The sequence below is a fragment of the Colias eurytheme genome, chromosome 19, assembly GCF_061535395.1.
Source record: "Colias eurytheme isolate Ceu_HAF_F1 chromosome 19, ilColEury1 Martin Lab GWU primary, whole genome shotgun sequence".
Lineage (NCBI taxonomy): Eukaryota > Metazoa > Arthropoda > Insecta > Lepidoptera > Pieridae > Colias > Colias eurytheme.
Window position 1 is genome coordinate 2,754,461 of NC_142998.1, and position 21,029 is coordinate 2,775,489.

General features: G+C 33.2%; 1 protein-coding gene across 1 annotated transcript in view; it reads right to left on the reverse strand.

The window, feature by feature from the left end:
- Positions 1-21,029, reverse strand: part of DIP-gamma (Dpr-interacting protein gamma) — a 67,469-nt gene that overhangs the window by 44,416 nt on the left and 2,024 nt on the right. Inside the window, exon 2 of the mRNA XM_090113104.1 lies at positions 18,418-18,615. Within this exon, the coding sequence (XP_089969230.1) occupies positions 18,418-18,490 (73 nt within the window). The 5' untranslated portion in view covers positions 18,491-18,615. The remainder of the gene's footprint in view (positions 1-18,417; positions 18,616-21,029) is intronic.

Sequence of the window (21,029 nt, forward strand, 5' to 3'; positions counted from 1 at the left end):
TTGGGTAGGTTTTTTGTAATGAGGCATGTATTATATACGAATCTTTTAAATCTTATAGTTTTTGAACGATATTATCTGATAGTTGTTAAGTACTGACATATTTTATGTAAGTATTATAAATTACTAGCAGTGCTGCGCGGTTTTACCCGCATTGCTCCGCTCCTGTTGGTCTTAGCGTGATGATATTATATAGCCTTATAGCCTTCCTCGATAAATAGGCTATCTCACCGAAATAATTATTCAAATTGGCCCAGTAGTTCCTTAGATTAGCACGTTCAAACAAACAAACTCTTCAGCTTTATAATATTAAGTATAGATGTACACGTTATCACAATGTTACGTTACGTTTTGTTTGATAAATAGCCATTTTATTAAATACGTGCTTTGAGATTGAGTGCATTTGTCTTATAGTCTTAGTTTAGTTTTATTTAGTACAAACTAAATTAAAATATATTTTGTTCTTTCTTAAATTTACAATATTATATTAAGGTATCCTACTCAAATTCTACATATAAGAAGAAACTTTTGCAAGTTTATCTTTCTTAAAAGTATTTTAGTGCAAGCCTTTATGAAACCTGTTTCTTTGCCATAGAAACGAGACGCATGAGCTGACGACAAGTTCGCAAAGTACCTAAGTCATAAATATTTTCACACCCAAAATCATTCGCGCAGTAAACTATCCATCAATTCACAAGACCATAAAACAAGGTATCGAAGCATGCACCGACAGACTACACCTAACTACAAACTGCATTAACCGTAGAGCCAATATTGTTCCATAATATCATTATGTTTAATCAATAATAGACTTTGATAACTCGGTCTTAAGAGTTAAGATCGCGAACTTGGAATCGAAACTCCGCTCAAACCCCTTTGTTATTACCGCTACAAAGTTAGAACAAAGTTGAACTTGACTATTTAGAAGTTATAAATTGAAATATGCTTATTTCAGGCAGCTTTGTGTTTCGGCTTTGATATTGATACTCGAGAGACAAGAATTATAAATTATGGGCTCTTAATTCAGCTTTGGTTTTGTTTGTTGACTTGGTAAGCGTACAACGTTGAAATGTATTTGAAATATAGACAAGTTGTGTGCCTTGTTTTTGCCCGCGTTGAAATAAAATAACAATATCCTCTGTAATGTTTACGAAATTTTGTAATAGACCAATAAATGATTGTTGATTTCTCTAGAACGTGTCATCTTCGACCAGAATAATAGTTTAAAAAATAGCCAGAATAATAGTTATCAGAAAAGCTGCAACAAACAAACAAAAATTGATATTTGTCCTTTGTATATTACTTTGTATTTATCTAAATTTATTTATTCGAACTAATGAATTATTATTGTTTTCTATTAAGCTATTTAAAAACAGTATAAGATTCGCATCCTTACAAAAATGAATATAAAATATCAAATAAGTTAAAAATCGATACATTTCAGTATTTAGAATCAAGATGAAAATATATCTTTTGTGGAATAACAACCCCCAAGTATTTCAAAGAAATATGACGCTACCTCAATCATCGTAATCCGTCAAGCCGTTTAGACTTTTGGGGAAAATGTGTAAAAATGCGTCGCTTTTCAAATGAAATATGTATGAAGCGTGTAAGACGAATATTATACGCAATCTTCTGTATTTATTTCTATTATTTATACGTTTTAAATGTAATCGCATATCTACGTTCTAAACTATGAGAAAAGTTACTTTCATGAAATTTTTTGACCTACAAGTTACTTTTTCATGAAATTTTTGGAGTGTCGTTATAATATTATGTATAACTAGCTTCCGCCCACGACTTTGTACGTGCATCCCCGTTTTTCCTCGTTCCCGCAAGAATTTCGGGAAATCCTTTCTTAGCGGATGCCTACGTCCTAACATCTACCTGAATGCCAAATTTCAGCCCGATACGTCCAGTGGTTTGGGCTGTGCGTTGATAGATCACTATATCAGTCACCTTTGAGTTTTATATATATATATAGATAATATATTTCTACTAATCTTCAATACAACGTAATTTTAATAAAAATCAATTAGGGATTTTCATTTATCACAATAAAGTACGTTTTTGCTTTGCATTAAATTTGGATTTAACATGATTAAAGTATCCGGACAAAACCAACAGAACATTAAACAAATGACCATAAAATTATGTGAACAAAAAAAAGTCTTTCTTTCGACCGTACATGTAAATGAATCCAGAAAACCAACCACATAAGCCATAAAAGTCACCCATGATCATCCAAAACACTAACTTTTAGATATATCGTTCATCTTTCGAGTAATTTCGTAAAATATAAGAATTACAAAAAACTGGATACGCTCCGCTCCGCCTACACGATTTTACGAGCTATTTAAAACATTATTTCAAGAACTTCTAAGAGGTCCAAGAACGCAGTACTTCAGAAATTTGTTTATTTATAGTCCCTAAATGATTATGGAATAAAAAATATAAATCGCCTTCAAAAGTCCTCGTTGGAATTTGAAGTAAATTTTTATTTTTCCGTTTTCTAGTTTCTTCTCTCTCTGTGGTGAACCTTTAAATTGCTGTGAGTACCGAACGGCTAGGCAAAAAGGAAAATTATGGTTTTAGCGATATTTATGAACGTTAGTCAGTTCCAGCTTCACTTTTTAAATATTTATAAGAAACTAGCTCTGCGCCGCGGTTTTACACGATTTGCTTCGCTTCTATTGGTCTTAGCATGACGATATAATATAGCCAGATATCCTTCATTGGTAAACTACCTAACTTAAAAAAAAGAATCAAATCGGACCCTTAGTTACTGAAATTCAACCAACCAAACAAACTTTTTAGTTTTATACTATACTAGCTTTCCGCCCGCGGCTTCGCCCGCTTTGTCTAAAACCTAATAAATTATATACTAAAACCTTCCTCTTGAATCACTCTATCTATTACAAAAAACCGCATCAAAATCCGTTCCGTAGTTTTAAAGATTTTAGCATTCAAAGGAACATAGGGACAGAAAAAGCGACTTTGTTTTATACTATGTAGTGATAGTGAAGTATATTATACATATAAAATGGATCTATGCTTTGCCACGTTATACTTATGTCAATACTTCGATATGAAGAGGGTATAATTAAATACTTTTTAGACCGAAAATATTTCGTAGTCAGGTGAACTTTATCAACTTTTTACCTTTTAAGTAATGTGCTGTTATAAGATTGGGAAGTTTTAATCTCTTAGACGCGGGTCTGATATTATCACCCTATTTATGTCTTAAATTTGCCCAAATTAAATTGATTTTCATTACCTATTGGATATGTCGTATTTCAACAATAATTATTACGAGCTGTTACTAACTTCGCGTTGTTTGACCTTTTAAAAAAGCACATTATGTATCTAGGTAAAGATGTAGCTTTGTGAATTATTTTTAAATCAGTTGAATAAGCAGTTTCTAATTTAGTTTATTTTAAATCGTAACAAACAAACAATCGAAAGCTCTTTGTAATCCATACTAATATTATAAATGCAAAAGTAACTCTGTCTGTCTGTCTGTTACTCAATCACGCCTTAACTACTGAACCAATTTGCATGAAATTTGGTATAGAGATATTTCGATACCCGAGAAAGGACATGTTTTATCCCAGAAATCCTACGGGAACAGGATTTTCTTTGAAAACGGGGGCGAAGCCGCGGGCGGAAAGCTAGTATTATATCAGAAATACAAAACCATTAACCAGAAACATTTGACACAAAATATTTACTCAATTAAACAAACTGTAAGCTGACAGACAGCTTAAAATTTAAGCACGTCTCGAAAATGGGTCAAGTTAACATAATCATGAAAGTTTTCGTCACAATTTCTACTACTGAGAGGTACGCCGCACTAGTGAATATAATGAAAATCTTATTTAAGAAAAGTTTCTAATTATAATGACTCCTGAAAAACAGTTTATAATGGTCTATGGTCATTAAATGTTTGTAACAAATAACGGTCGTAAAATAAACGATTTATTTATCACTACATAGTATAAAACAAAGTCGCTTTCTCTGTCCCTATGTCCCTATGTATGCTTAAAATAATAAAAAATGTATGCAAATCTTTAAAACTACGCTACGGATTTTGATGCGGTTTTTTTTAATAGATAGAGTGATTCAAGAGGAAGGTTTTAGTATATAATTTATTATGTTTTAGACAAAGCGGGCGAAGCCGCGGGCGGAAAGCTAGTTTAATTATAATTTATGGCATTTTGGTTGAACTAGGCTCGAAGGCGATAGTTTTTAACTGGGTATGTGTAATATAATACGTATATTGTTCTTGTTTATGGGCAAGCTTCGGAAGATAAAACTGTTTTGGGTCGTCTGCGACCCATTTACCAATTTGTTCATACCGTAAACATTCGACGATGTTATTTGATGGTATTTAATTCGACGATTTAAGATCAATGTAAAAGTAAAGTTTCCTATTTCGAAGATAATATTATAAACAAACATAAAATGTAGGTATGTAGTTATAATATTTGTTAAATCTGTACATATTGTTCTCGATGTTATTTTGTATCATTGTCTTAATCTTGATGTGCTTCATTGCTATACAAAGTTTATACTTTGTATAGCAATGAATGATGTTATCATCATCATCGTCAAAGCGACTGTATGTCATATACTATTACATTATGCATTGAATTTAAAACCCCATAAAACCCTACACAAATAAATACCGATAAAATTATAATCCTTTCCTATCCCGTAATTGGATAAAAGGAACGCCGTGAACCGAGCGGCGCATTCTTGCAAACAAACGACTAACTTCGTAACTTTTCTAGCCAGCCTGGTGTAAGGTGATCACGTTTCATGGGTACAGGGTTTTTATAACCTGGGTTAAATGTACATAAGACCCTAGTTCCTGATGCCTACCCTGATTCCGTTTAGCTTCAATTAAGTTAACGTATGTTGTATGAAAGTTTACGTGAAAAATTGTTACATAGGCAATCAGGGATATTATCAGCGAGTAAACAGTGGTTTAAATTGTTTAGGAATGAAAAACGGACAACACTTCATTCGGTATATAGAATTCGATTTAAGCAAATTTACGCATACTCTTCTCTTGACCGTAAATCTTCATACAAATGAAGATTGATTCACAACCTATTTATATTCATTACAAATGACTGTTTCTTTTAAGTTTTCACAATAAGTAAATACATAATAAAGTGATAATAACAGATGCACATTTAGAAAACTCTTTATTATAGATACTACAAAACTTTATATGGTGACAAAAGGAACAGTAAGGGTGATAATCGCTGCCAACACTTGAATACAATTGCATTATTTTTCCATATTTTCCCGAACAGCCCTTTGGGTAGGGTCACAGTTGTGTCATATGAGAATATTAAGGTTTACGTGGAAAGGCCTGTTTGATATTATTGTACGATTGACAGGCACATTTGAATAAAACTCGATACTTTTATTACATTTAAGCGTTATAATATTATAAAGGTACAGATTGTAGGACATTTTTTAATATTTCTTAACTTATCAATTTAATTACATTCTGATGAAAAAATACTTTATATCGACTCCATTTCGGGGAATGTGCAACTGAATTACATGGCCTTATCCCAGCTTCGCCTTTTTTTCAAAGGACGTACGGCGGGATACCACCCTTATCTGGTAGAAATGCCGACTGCACGCACAGCAGCCTTTGCGTCTTCTTTCTTAATGCGAGCTGCCAAAGAGTGGAATTCTCTGCCGGCGTCCATCTTTCCAGAGAAGTATAACATGGGAATTTTCAAGAGACAAATTAACAGGCACTTTCTAGGCGGGCGTGACTTACCACCTTAGATCTCGTCACCACTTTCCATCAGGTGGGACTGGGGTCAAACGTCCACCTATCTAAGTATAAAAAAAAATATACATAAAAGTCTTTACGTTGAGAAATTGAAAACCTCCTCCTTGTTTTGATTTCAGTAAAAAATGTTATGTGTGAACTACTATATTGACATTGATATAAAATAAAATCTAAAAGACTGATCAATTTATAAACCTATACCGTCAATAATCAGATCATTTCTTCACATCCATTTACAACATTCACACCAAAGAACAACCTCATCCAAAAAGTACCTTTTCGCACCTCTGACCCCTTAAATCTCCCCAATAATTTAAACGTAGCCTTGATAAAAACGCAATATCGACGTGGAGCGACTCGCACCTGTCACCGAATGCTAATGCCTTCACTAGTTGAAATGGAATCGATTTGGAACGTTTCATTTATTAGTTACATGCTTACGGTGTTTTTAGGTAATTCAACCGGTATAATATTTTGAGCAGGGTGGGAAAGTGGTGACGCTAGAAGACCTGTGTATAAATTGTCAAGTTCAATTCTCAGAAATATTATTATTATACTACTATTATTCTAATATAGGCTATCCATTGGTTTTAGTGAAAACAGAATGAAAATCGGTGTACTAATTTTTATGTACATTTTCAATGTATCGCGAACAAACAGACAGACAGACGCGGCGGAGGACTTTAATTTATAGTATCGAGTTTTATTACGCACGCGTAATAAACAAAAAAAATAATTTCAGAATTTTGTTAACACGCATTGGGAAACGAAAATGTTATCCATATAGATGGGGATTTGAGGTCTTAATCACATTGACGCACCATTATTTTTTATTGCGCTAAAGGGTTAGGGATTAAAATAACCACATTTATATGCTTCGTATTTATTTTGCGAAAATTTGTTATACGTTATGATCATTTTAAATGGAATAAGGACGATATAGAAAAGATAAAATTATCTATACTAGCTTTCCGCCCCGGGCTTCACCCGCTTTGTCTAAATCCTAATTAATTATATACTAAAACCTTCCTCTTGAATTACTCTATTTCAAAACCGCATCAAAATCCGTTGCTTAGTTTTAAAGATAGAGAAAGCGTTTTGTAATGTCGTGACGACTTTGTAATGTAGACGATAGTGTATGAAATAAATATATTTTTCATTTTCATTTTTTTTTTCATATTTTAACATATTATTATATTAGGAATTGGATCGAGCTACGTTGTTTGAAGTTTTGTTCAAAGTATGACAAACTTCTGAACTCGAAGCAACTCTTGAGATAATTCGCATAATAAATCTTTCAGGATTGTGTGGTTTATGTGTGAGTCAGGCTTTCACAATAAATAATTGTCTGACGATTTTTGGTGCAGTAATTTCAAACAAGAGAGCAGATATTAAATATTGAATTATTTATTAATAAATTTTCAAGGTAAGGCAATTTAGATAGAAGACTTTTAAGAACCAGAATCTTCTATTACGTAAAAAAGTAATGTAATAATTATGAATTTTTCCGTCACTTAGTATCTAGTTTTTACGACGGAACCAAAAATATATTCAAACATTAATTTACAAATTGCCATACTCTTTCACCCACGTTCAGCATAAAAACAAAAAACATTCAAAATATTCCTTTCCTATAAAACTACGCGAAATAGCGAGCGATAACATGTTTCACTACCTCAAAATCTCCGGGATCATTTACAAAGCTCGCTCCATTTATCGGGTCTAACCGTTTGTGGGGTCTACATTTACAGTTTTGAACATAAGTTCATATTATAGCGGCTTACTGGGCCACCAATGTATTACACACTTGAGTTCATAGCCGCTAGGGTGTATTAAAGTCACTATTGCAATTCTAATGTTCTTTTGATTTTTGGATATTGTTAGAGTTGAAAATATTATGTATCTGTGTTCTAGACATGACGGTATTTTGAGTATTTACTAAAATAATGTTGTTTTCGACTCTATCCTATTTATTATTTTCGTTGTGTTTGATTTCACGCAAGTACATTAATTGGAAATTATAGATTTTACTGGATTTTAAACGCGATTTAGTCATTATATTATTATCCCGACGCGACGTTTCCCACACTTTCCAGCGAGCGTATTCACGGGGAGACTCGGTCTCCCCATAATTAGTTTAATTTCTGCCCTGTATATTTATAATAATACATCTATTAATGCCATTATTAAGCTTTAACAATTGTGTTAAACGTGAATTGAAATGATTCCTTAATAATTATAATAAATTATTCTTCGAATAAATTATGTATTACATTGACATCCTATTTATAATTATCACAGTATTATGTAATTATAATACTTATCAGTAATTGCGTAAAATGTACTATGTATTTAAAATTAAATGGTAATTGTTTCTATTTTCAGATCGGATACATCCTTGACAACATTATTTTGGAAGGACTTCTCTATAATGTAATAAACGCTGATTCCGATATTTTGTTTTACCAAGAGGCAATCATCGCTTCTCAGTAACTCATTTATATCTATAGGTAATACTAGCTGCTCTGCGCGGTTTCACCCCCGTGGCTCCACTCCTGTTGGTCGTAGCTAGTATGAAAAAATATAAATGTATTTGTCGTATCGATTTTTATGAAATAACCGTTGGCGATCAATTTTTAAAAGTATAGTCCATATTATACTTACGTATGTAGTTGATGTATACGTCAGCTTTATAAAGGACTTTTATGAAATAAGTTCAGTTTATCATTTTATAATTTTTAACAAGATTGCTTTTAATTCCATAAATTAGATCGATGAAACATTTAAAAATAATATCGATAAAAGCAATCATATCTAGAAAGGCAATTCAGATCGCGCTCCAAGATGAATGACTGATTATTGTGAGTCAAATTCACGGTTTTTCAATGTATCCCAATCCCCTTTTTGATATGGAAATATGGAAATAACAATACAATAGAAAAGTTTTCAAGATATCGCACGCTGAGAACGAAAGTGACCTAATACGAAATTCGTGTTTTTTGGGAATCATCAAAAAAGTGTTCGTAATTTACAGAACTATTTACAAATCATGTCATAATTTGTTCACATGCAAAGTTATATAAGATATTAAAGTCTGATATCATTTTAGAGGATATTGTCCACCCATACAATCCATAAAAAATAAATTAAATTAAATTTAAATATTTTTTATCTTTTTTTAAAAATTACCATTAGATATTGCGTCACTTTAGTACTGAAAGCTTGTAAATCATCTTTGACTAGTTTGGGAATGAGTCACTTTAGTATTTTTGTTCTATGCATGCATTTGGACGTAACCTGAATTATGTCAACTTAGTATTAAAATATTAATGGGAAGTAGTCTAATGAAACCAAATGTTAACTAAGAAATTATATTTATTGTTTGTTTCAAGACTCATTTTTACTATTTACTTAATACCTATGGGCAATCAACTCTAATATTGGTATTATTAATCAACAAAAAATTATACTTCAGTATAATTAATTAAAAAAAGTAATACAAAAGTGCAGTTTTAGTTAGGAACTAGCGGTCCGCCCCGGCTCCACCCGTGGTACATATTTCGCAATAAAAGGTAGTCTATGTTCTTTTTCAATGTATAAAGATTATCTATGCCAAATTTCATCAAAATCGGTTCAGTAGTTTATGCGTGAAAACCATACATACATACAAACCTTTCCTCTTTATAATATTACTAGCTTACCGCCCGCGGCTTCGCCTACTTTGTTTCAAACCTAATAAATTATACACTAAAACCTTCCTATTTAATCACTCTATGAATTAAAAAAACCGCATCAAAATCCGTTCCGTAGTTTTAAAGATTTAAGCATACAAAGGGACATAGGAACAGAAAAAGCGACTTTGTTTTATACTATGTAGTATAGATTTATTTCGCACCTCTTAAAGTGAAAGTTTATCTAAAAATTTTGGCTCAGAGCAGATAGATAAATAGCGAACAAAACGCAAGTAAGATACTGGAAAGTACTAAGTAAAATTCTACTAACAGCTGCGAGTGAAAATCTAGGTAATGAGATACGATGCAGAAACAAGTGGCCGAATGCCAAAAGGTTACTAACGAAAAGAATGAAGCATACCTATCGTTACAGCAGACCTACACTTGCAGACGAGAGAGAGCATAAAGCGCGACGAAGGAAAAAAAATAACTACACAAGAGAAAGAAGAAGAAATGTGTTGATGTCAACTAACTTGAAGAGATTGCTAAAAGTTTCTCAACGAAGGACTCGAGAAACTTTTACAGCCAAACTAATAGAGGTAGGAAAGATTTCAAACCTAGAACCTCAGCTTGTAAAAGTAAAGATGGTGAGCTACTAAATAGTAAGAACGATATTATTAAAAGATGGAATTAGTACTTCCAAGAGCTGCTAAATAGCACAGAAACTGCTGAAACACCTTCTGCCATACAAAATTATACTAACATCCCAGATATCTCGCTGCCTACAAATAGACGAAGTTAGATTGGCCATTAGGAAACTCAAAAATCATAAGCCACCAGGAACTGATTACATCTCTGTGGAATTGCTTAAATATGCTGAAACTAGCTTTAAGGAGAAATTTTATAAGCTGATAGTCCAGGTGTGGAAGTCTGAAACGACGCCCTGTTAACTTTTCTTTATTCTTTCTAAAAGCACATTGCCTTACACATTGCATAGGTACATGAACCACAGACTAAGTACAGGGTTGCCACAACAATGACATAAGAAAAATTATAGTTAAGTTTTTCTAATATAATCTAATACGCCCGATGAGTGGAACATCGCAGTAACATAGGGTATATATTACAGCGGTGTGTACAGCACAAGAAAGGTGACATATTTGATTGCCAGAATTATCACGGTATATCTCTTTTAAGCACGGCATATAAAATCTTCGCCTATGTCCTTTTCAATAGAATATCTCCATACACAGAAGACAAACTAGGCGACTACCAGTACGCTTGGGGCCCTAACCGTTCGACTACTGATCAGATTTTGAAACACTTGAGTTCAATGTCATAACACACCATATTACTTTCGTGAATTTTAAGGCTGCATACGACAATGTTCACCGAAATTTCCTGTACCAAGCGTTGACTGAGATCGGCATTCCACCACAATTGGTGTCACTTACAGCAATGACGTTAAAAAAATAAAAAAGCGTCGTTCGGATCCATTCAGTATCTTGCAACCTTTTAGGGCAATGGAAGGCCTTAGGCAGGGTGATGCGCTCTCCAGCCTTCTGATTAAAATAGCCTTAGAAAAATGCATCCGAGATTCCAGAAATTGAGACATCGGGCACTTTATTTTTCGAATAGATACAAATACTGAGATACGCGGATGATATAGACCTGGATCGGGAGGACGCTACCAGCAGTGATCCTCTACTGCTGTTAACGCATATCTTGCTATAGACAAAACTGCCCAAAAGCTCGGTCTACAAGTCAAGTTCGTGGCTGTACGTGACTTTGTGTACCTGGCATAATTAATAACAAACCAGAACGAAATATCTGCAGAAATATGTAAACGAATTATGGCTGATTCGGCCTTCTAAGATATTTTTGATCGAAACTGCTATCCCGAAACATAAAGGTACTGCTATAAAAGACCCTACTAAGACCAGTACTAACATACGGGTCCGAAAGTTGGGTACTGAGCAAAAAAATGAGGATTGCCTGCTGGTGTTCGAGCGAAAAATCCTTAGACGGATTTTCGGTGCTGTGCTGGAAAATAGACATTGGAGAACGCGGTATAACCATGAGCTTTATGAAATGTACGAGGAGCCGAATGTCTTATAGACCATAAAACTAGGCCGTTTACGCTAGGCCGGATACGAGGCACGTATGGACGACAAGAAGGCACCTCTGCGTCTTCTCTATGGAAAACCAGATGGGCCGAAGCTCCGATGGTTGGATGGCATCTAATGATTGCTGTGAAAATCTGGAGAACTCAGACAAAGGACCGAGAGATCTGGAAGAAAATACTGGACCAGGCCAAGGCCCACTAGCAGCTGTAGAGCCTCAGATGATGATGATCACTCAGCGAGGAAACTCTTGTATTTCATGATAACTTTTTGGGTATGAATTTTTCGTTTTCTTTTTCATTTTCTTGAACCATTTGTAATATAAAATCATCTTTAATCTCTTCATATAATGACCTAAACATAAATATTTAAACAAATTAATATTGAAACAACGACATAAACTTTAATACGCCATAAAATTAACTTATCAAAATATTATTAAAACGGCCTATTTATACATAATACACTTAAACAAAGAAAGCATTTAATAAAGTACAGGCATAACGAGAAATATGTCGTTACCTTTAGAATAGTTGATAATACAAAAATGACTTAATATGATTTAAGTCACAATTCAAAAACTGCATTTTAGTACAAAAGTGACCTAATACGAATAACGGTCTTGTTAGGATTATAACATTGACAAAATATTTACTTACCTTTCGGTAAATAAACGCCGCAATCAGGATTAAATCACTTTAAAACTAAGAAATGGAATCACCGTGCCGACATAATACTAAAACGGTCACTATTTTAGCGGAGGGACGTTTAAAATACGCAAATTATAAAGAGACGCAACATACGTGTTTTTCGGTTTCTAGGTGACATAGGATAGTTTTTGATTTATTAGATGATAGAATACCTTATTCTGAGTCATTTTATGAGTATAACTCATTTTTGCAAAATTTTGAGTTAGGTCACTTTCGTTCTCAGCGTGCGATATATTTTAGTATAGTGAGAAAGGTTCTTGGTTAACGCTGATCTAAATTCTAGGACGGCCCTTGAAGTAATTTAAGAGGATCGTATTAAGTATTATGTGTGTGACGTGTATGATATTTATTTTCTTTTGCGTTACTATATTATAATATTATTATTTATTACTAGCTTCCCGCACGCGGCTTCGCCCGCTTTGTTAAGCTAAACAAATATACTAAATTATATCATCAGGGATAATGTAGATTTAAATCGGTGCAGTAGTTTCGGATCTCGTTAATTTCAAACAATCAAATCTTTTCTCTTTTTAATATTAGTGTAGACTGTAGATTATAGAGTATGAACGTATAGAGCTGTTACCATTTGGATTTTAATACCTACTAGCGGTCCGCCCCGGCTTCGCCCGTGGTACAAAAAACACATCTTTTCTCTACATTAAAACCATCCTCGTACTTCAAGGAATATAATAAAAAAAGAATTATCGAAATCGGTTCAGCCGTTCTCGAGTTATGCGCTAACCAACACATTTTGCGATTCATTTTTATATATAAGAAGATTACATAATATGTAATTGGTAAAAACTGTTTAATATTGTTACAATTTTTGTACCTACATAATAAAATTTATGACTTTACTAGCAAACCCGGCGAACTCCGTTTCGCCACCAGAGACACCTTTTCTTTGCTATAAACCTCACGGAGCCCGAGACCTTTCCAACGAATGCAAAACCGTGGAAATCGGTTCGTGCGTTCTGGAGTTATAGCGTCAAGAAGGAAAACCCGACTTATTTTTATATAGTAGATGACATCAATCCATACATGAGGATATATAAATTTTCTTTTTAATTGCATAATATTTTGATGCGGTTGTTTATTGATAGAGTGTTTCATGAAGAATGTTATAGAGTATAATTTCTAAGTATTCGTTGAAACGAAGCCGTGGGCGGAAAGCTAGCAGATAAATAAGCATTATTCCTATATTATATAGGAAAATACAACAACATCCTTACAGTCCCCGGGTAGCCATTAACATCACAGTGGTATATCTATACATATAGACATGTAATGGCATCTATAACCATAATTACGCCTTCACCACAGGTCGCATTATTCTTAATGGGTTATTTTAATTAACATTACCATGCAGTTAAAGGTCATAATGAGCTGAATTTAATTTTGTATGTTACAAGTTACAACAAGGGTTAAGTCGAGAAATAGATTCAAGTATAAGTATGTAGAACTAAAAACTTGTATCACTTCTAATGCCGGGTCCAGACTGGTGAAACGTAACATGCAATGTAACATTCTGCCTTTCATTGCATGTTCGCTGCTGGTGTGGACGCATAGCGCGCTCATAACGCGCATTCACTACGAACCTCCCGTAGTCGTGTTCCTTGCCCCTTTGTGTTCGTCGAAAAACCGACAAATTTCGGATCGCTCCGCGCGCGGCTTGTAATGCTCGTAGCATGCGCGTGTGTATAAAACAAAGTAGCTTTCTCTGTCACTATGTCCCTATGCTTAAAATATGCTAAAATCTTTAAAAACTAGGTACGCTAAGGATTTTAATGCGGTTTTTTTAATAGATAGAGTTATTCAAGAGAAAGGTTTTAGTATATAATTTATTACGTTTTAAACAAAGCGGGCGAAGCCACAGACGGAAAGCTAACAAGTTATAATTGTAGTATGTGTTAAAAAGAATCAAAACTACTTGTAAATCTAAACTGTTACACGAAAACTTTTAATACATAGTTTGTGTGAGGACTTCACTATTTCAATGTGTCTGTTTCAGGAACGAATACACGCTAGAAACGTATTAACAAATATCGAGTTACATATTTAATAATAACTACGAATACGTATTTGCTTGACTAAACGTACATGACACATGTTTTAAAATTTAATGACCATGTAAACCGTCGTGTGCGTTTGTATAATTTACGAAGGGTCGTATATATTGAATTACTAGCTGTTGCCCGCAGCTTCGCTTGCGTGGAAAAGATAAATTTTCATGGTATAAGTTTTCATTCCCTATTTTACCCCTTTAGGGGATGAATTTTCTAAAATCCTTTCTTAGGGGACGCCTACGTTATGACATCTACCTGCATGCCAAATTTCAGCCCGATCTGTCCAGTGGTTTGGGCTGTGCGTTGATAGATCACTATATCAGTCACCTTTGAGTTTTATATATATATAGATTACATGAATTCTGACCGTGAAATCCATGAATATCTGTGGCTTTTATTAATAAATGCGATATAGAGAATTGTGGTAGTGATTCGGTTCGATGTATGTTTGTATGTTTGGCTTTCGTATAGTGAAAAATATTTTCTATATACATATATACAGACCACAGTATATGTACATTTGAAAGATGCAGCTCGCATAATCTGTTAAATATAGTATAGTATGTTTTGATTTTTGATATTGATGCCAGAATTTTGCAAATCGGTTAGTAATTTTTAAGATTATACACTGATGTATTATAGTAGATACCTATTGTAGAAATGCTACATTTGTAGCAGTTTTTATTTTAGCAACCTTTAAACCTAAAAATAATAGATTTTTGTTTATCAAATTACTTTTGTCTCAATGTTAATTAAAACTTTTTCAATAATTAAGTACTGTCCTTAACGGTTCATTGAAAAATGATCTGCCTAAATAAAGACGGAAAATACCGTATTGAGAGGAAATTAGAAGAGGTGCTAAAAATAAAATCTTTTTTGTCATCCTGAATCAAACAGTGACACCCACTATAGATATTTTAACGTATAAAAAACTTTTTGATCTAATTTAATTTCTTTTTCTGTATATAAACTTAATTAAACTTTCACAGTCACTTTGTAGGAAGCCAAGCTTGCTGATAATATAAGACAAGCAGTGCTCCGCGGTTTTACCCGCGCGGCTTCACACCTGGTGGTCTTAGAGTGATGATATTATATAGCCTATAGCCTTCCTCGATAAATGGGCAATCTAACATCGAAATAATTTTTTAAATCAGACCAATAGTTCCTGATATTAGCGCGTTCAAACAAACAAACTCAACATTATTTATAGTAAAATAGGTATAGATAATTATAAATATCACATACTATAAAAGATGAATATTATAGTATTATAATATTAATAGCAAGTATTTAAAATATTATAATTATAGGCTTATGATCAATTTCTGTTATGTAAAATCTCGATTCTGTTTGAGATAAAAGCATCCCTTTTATAAAGAAACTAAAAGCTTTAATTACTGAATGATAAATTTATTTATTAAACGATTCTAATTATCTGTATTATAATTTGTTTGTAATAGGTAATCTCTATGTTTTCACCAATACCTACACAATCAATGAGAAAGCTTCTTTCCTGAAATAGATGTTTTACATAATTACATAGACATAATAATATATTCTATCTAATAATACTTTCTCTGTGTACCGCAAAAGAAAAATGTGATGAAATAAGCATGACTTTATATTTAAAGAATTTCATTAGTACTACTTTTAAAGCTATTTCTTATACCGAGTCGACTCGTGAGAAACCGAATCAAGTGGCTTGTCATTATACTAATATTAAAAATGCGAAAGTTAAGTATGTTTGTTACTCTTTTACACAAAAACGGCTGAACCGATTTTCATGAAATTTGTCACATACATAGAGTGAAACTTGGATTAACATATTATAGGTTATAGCCTATATAATACCGCTTATAGATAGGTAATCTTGGATTAACATATTCTAGGCTATAGGAGCGGAGCAATGAGGGTAAAGCCATGGCAGAGCTTGTAATAAAGATACGATGAGGTAGTAACCTTAAATGAATAATAAAAATCTGTAACAATAAAAATAATACATTATTATGTATATTTTTATATAATTTGTCATTGGGAACTCATTAAGGTATAATAAGTTACACGAATCTTTTGTAGTATTGTGGTAAATGCTGAATTTATATGCGGTTTGTGTATGGTAACTACCCAAATGCGATTCTGACCCAATTCATGATAGTTCACCCCTATTAATGTTTTGTAACAGTTTGAAGTACATAATAATTGTGTAATGTAGGTAACTAGTTATAGATAAACAAAGTAAATATATAAACAAAGTATGTAATGATGTAATACAATATTATTGTATTATTACGTGAGGTAAAGGTTCATATAGACCGTGTTGATTTTAGATTATTTTCTTAGGAAATCTGAAAATAAGTTTTATAATATAATATGTAGAGATAGCAATTCTTTCTATGTACAATATACCTGATTTCTCTTCTACAAAACATAGATTTAACTATAAAAGATATTATTTTTTTAAACAAAGTTCGAAAAACATATTTTCTAAATGCCTAAGGTAAAAATGCATGTCTATCGTGAGACCTATATCCAAGGTAATAAGATTAAGAAGTCAAATAAAAACAAGAATAGAAATTTTTGTTTCAAGATTTTTATCATCGTTCTAACTTCAGTCTAAAAACAAATATTTGTTATGATGCTCGAGTATCGAGTGGAGACAATACATTCATAACAACATGAATTATAAAAATTCCGATTAGGGCTTAGAAAATAAGATAAAAATTTGCATATGGCAATATTTACCCGTAAATAAGAAATCTATCATGAACTTTTTTTATGGCTCACACAACAGTAACCTTACTAATATCACAAAAATGTGAGTGTGTTTATTTGTTTGTCTTTCACGTCATAATAGCGCTCTTTAATCATATGATTTTTAGGGTTCCGTAGCCAAAATGGCAAAAACGGAACCCTTATAGTTTCGTCATGTCCGTCTGTCCGTCTGTCCGTCTGTCCGTCTGTCACAGCCGATTTACTCGGAAACTATAAGTACTACAGTGATGAAATTTGATGGGAATATGTGTTGTATGAACCGCTACAAAAATATGACACTAAATAGTAAAAAAAAGAATTGGGGGTGGGGCCCCCCATACATGTAACTGAGGGATGAAATTTTTTTTTTCGATGTACATACCCGTGTGGGGTATCAATGGAAAGGTCTTTTAAAATGATATAAAGTTTTCTAAAAAACATTTTTCTTAAAGTGAACGGTTTTTGAGATATCAGCTCTCAAAGTCGTAAAAAGTATGTCCCCCCCCCTCTATTTTTATAACTACGGGGTATAAAATTCTAAAAAAAATAGAGGTGATGCATGCTAATTAACTCTTTCAACGATTTTTGGTTTGATCAAAGTATCTCTTATAGTTTTTGAGATAGGTTGATTTAACTGTAATTTATTATATTTGCTGCTACGGAACCCTTTGTGCGCGAGCCCGACTCGCACTTGGCCGGTTTTTATTATATAGTTAGAGTAGAGATAGTTCATATAGTACCGCAAAATACATATTACATAGGCTGCTTTTTTCGGTACAAAAGCAAAGGTGAAACATCTTATTCCCCTGGGAATTTCCTTTGATAACATGTGAGAAGCCGCCAAAGCTTGTATACCCAAATATTAATTACTAGCTGTGCCCCGTGATTTCACTCGCACCGGGCAATATCCTGATATTACCAAATAAACAAATGTGTTTATTTGGTACATAAGCTACATCCCTGCCAACTTGGCAGTGCCAAGTATCATCAAAATCCGTTCAGTGGTTTTTGCGTGAAAGCATAACAAACACACAATTTTTGTGTTTATAATATAAACTATAACCTCAATTTTTTGCGTTTTTAATATAACTAGCTTGCCACCCGCGGTTCCGCCCACGTTCGCTTGACTCAAATAAAAAACTGTCATCAAAATCCGTTTCATATTTTAAAGCTAGTAAATAAAGGGACACATGGATAATACCTTTATACTATGATGTTATGGGGATTATATATTATATTAGTACGATGTATAATTTATTATATATTTATGTTTCTTACCTCTCAGAGCCATAGTCGGCAACAGAGCCAGCGCTTGCAGCATCGACCAAAAGCAGGATCGTTCCGTCCTCATTCCGCAAACTCTCGTAAAGTCACCTCAAACAGTACATTTTATCACTACCTCACTCTAGTTCGTTACTCACTGTTTCTACACTGCATCTGGTTTACTGTATAGTATGTGTACTGTTTGTATTTTTACTGTAATTATAGCGTTTTAATTTGAATGAATGGAAGAATAATTACTTATTGCTCTCAATATAGTACTTATAATGATATTATATAGAAAAGTACAGATTCAAGTAATGACATGTACAGAGGGTGGTTTATCGCTATAAGCGATTTCTGCCAGGCAACCCGGAAAAAAAGAAGGACAGCATTTATTAAGTTCTTGAATCAAAAACCGCAACTGCCTTTCAAACGTTAGAACTAGATCAAAATTAAATGGGACCAGACGAGTGGCACTAGGATAATAAAAAAGAATTTTCAAAATCCGTTCACCCAGATAAAAGTTCTGAGGTAAAAAACAAAAAATACAGTCGAATTGAGAACCCCCTACTTTTTTAGAAGTCCATTCTAAACATAAATTTATAAGTCACTTCAATAATGGTTTAATTACGGTAATTGTCCGTATTTATGCAAAATGGAACCACTCGACAAATTTCGTTTTTTACTTTTATTGAAGAATACTCATTCAAAAGTGGTCTAAATTCTTATACAAACAAGATCCACATGATTTTTACGTTGGAAACAAGGTATACTAAAAGCAGAAAGGAACCACCAGCAACAACGAATAATACCATATTAAGCAAAACCGAACCACAGCACCACGGGACTGCTTTGTTCAAACAAATAAACGATATTACTATCATGTCATTTAACACAAAACAGATCCACACCTACTTGGTACCATTATACATTACACATATTTCTATTAATAACAATTATTTTTAATACACAAAATGGAACCAGGTTTCTGTGGTATGGTTATGCGTAAAATAAATACATAATTTAATTGTAATTTTTTATTGCAAAATAAAACCACAAGCATTCGGTTCTATTATGCATAAATAAATATTGTAAAACATTCTGAAACCCATCATCGCTATATGGAACCAAATGCCTTGACTTGTTACAATGCTTCTCATCTTTAAACAACGTATTTCATTATTTAAGTGCAAAACTCCAATTTTTTAAGTAAAACGTCGAACATCTGTCAATATAGGTGACATTCAGCGAAGTAGTTCGAATACGTGACGGTGTTTTTTTCCTCCGCGAAGTAAGTTCTATTGTTTTTGTTAATTACCTTTAAAATTAAATATGAAAATGTTTAGTAATAAATAAATAAGCAAGCAATGGGTAAGAAAAGCATTGGAGACGAACACCAAAGATAATAATGAAGATACAACGGGTAAGTAGTTTTATTTAATGCATTTAAGTACCTACTTATTGAATCTGAGATGCAGGTACGCTTTATCCACTTTTGATTCATTCCCGATTGTGGTGTGATTTTAAGAAGATAGTTCATTAAGTAAGTACAAGAGGAATCCTCTGTGGATTTACGTATTTTAACGACAATGTCGTTGTTCACGAAGGCGCGGCGAGTCGAATTAAGAGTCATTTTGTTACGATTCATCTGTCATTGTGAGATGAAACTACTAAAGTCTAAACCCTGTTTTATAAATAACTGTCGATGATCTAGGTACCTACCTACTATTTTGGTAAAATAAGTTTAGATTCAGATTCAGTACAGTACATTCAGCCACATCATTCAGCGCATATAATTATTTGTTTGATTTTAAAACTCGCGCGGCTACTGTTTTGACCGGAACAAGGCCCTAGCCTGCGAAATTCAAAATCTTAACAAGTTTATTTAATTTTTTGCTAGGCTTGCCACTGTTGCGTATGATTTTTAAGGTTCCGTACCCAAAGGGTAAAACGAGACCCTATTATTAAGACTCCGCTGTCCGTCTGTCTATCCCTGTGTCTCATGAACCGTGACAGTTAGACAGTCGAAATTTCATATGATGTATTTCTGATGCCGCTGTAACAACAAATACTAAAAAACGCAATAGCAAATGCAATAGCTTAATAAATATTTAAGAAGCTCCCATACAATAAGCCGTGATTTTTTTGCCGTTTTTATAGATAATGGTACGGAACTCTTCGTTGCGCGAGTCCGACTCGCACTTAGCCAGTTTTTTGTACATGGCGCATGTACATACAACATATTCATAGACACGGCTTTATAAGAACTAATAATATTTTGCTGTCGCCATATACCTACCTACGTATAAAAGCCACGCGGCTTTATTGTTTTGATTTAAAGCTTTTTTCTTTTTATTACAGAAGATAACGAAGAACCTTATACGTCGCTGCCTCTGGAGAAGCTTTCTTCACCTTCTAGCGATATTCAGTCCATATTACATCTCATTCCACAAGATGCACAGTTTTTATAACGGTCTCATTAGTGATGATGCAATAGAAGACCACATAGATGGACTAGACACGGTGGATTTCGAAATCCAATTTGATGATAACGTCGAATAAACGTCCTATATAAGTATTATTTTATATATTTTATTAATTAAAGCTTTAATTACGATATTATAAAT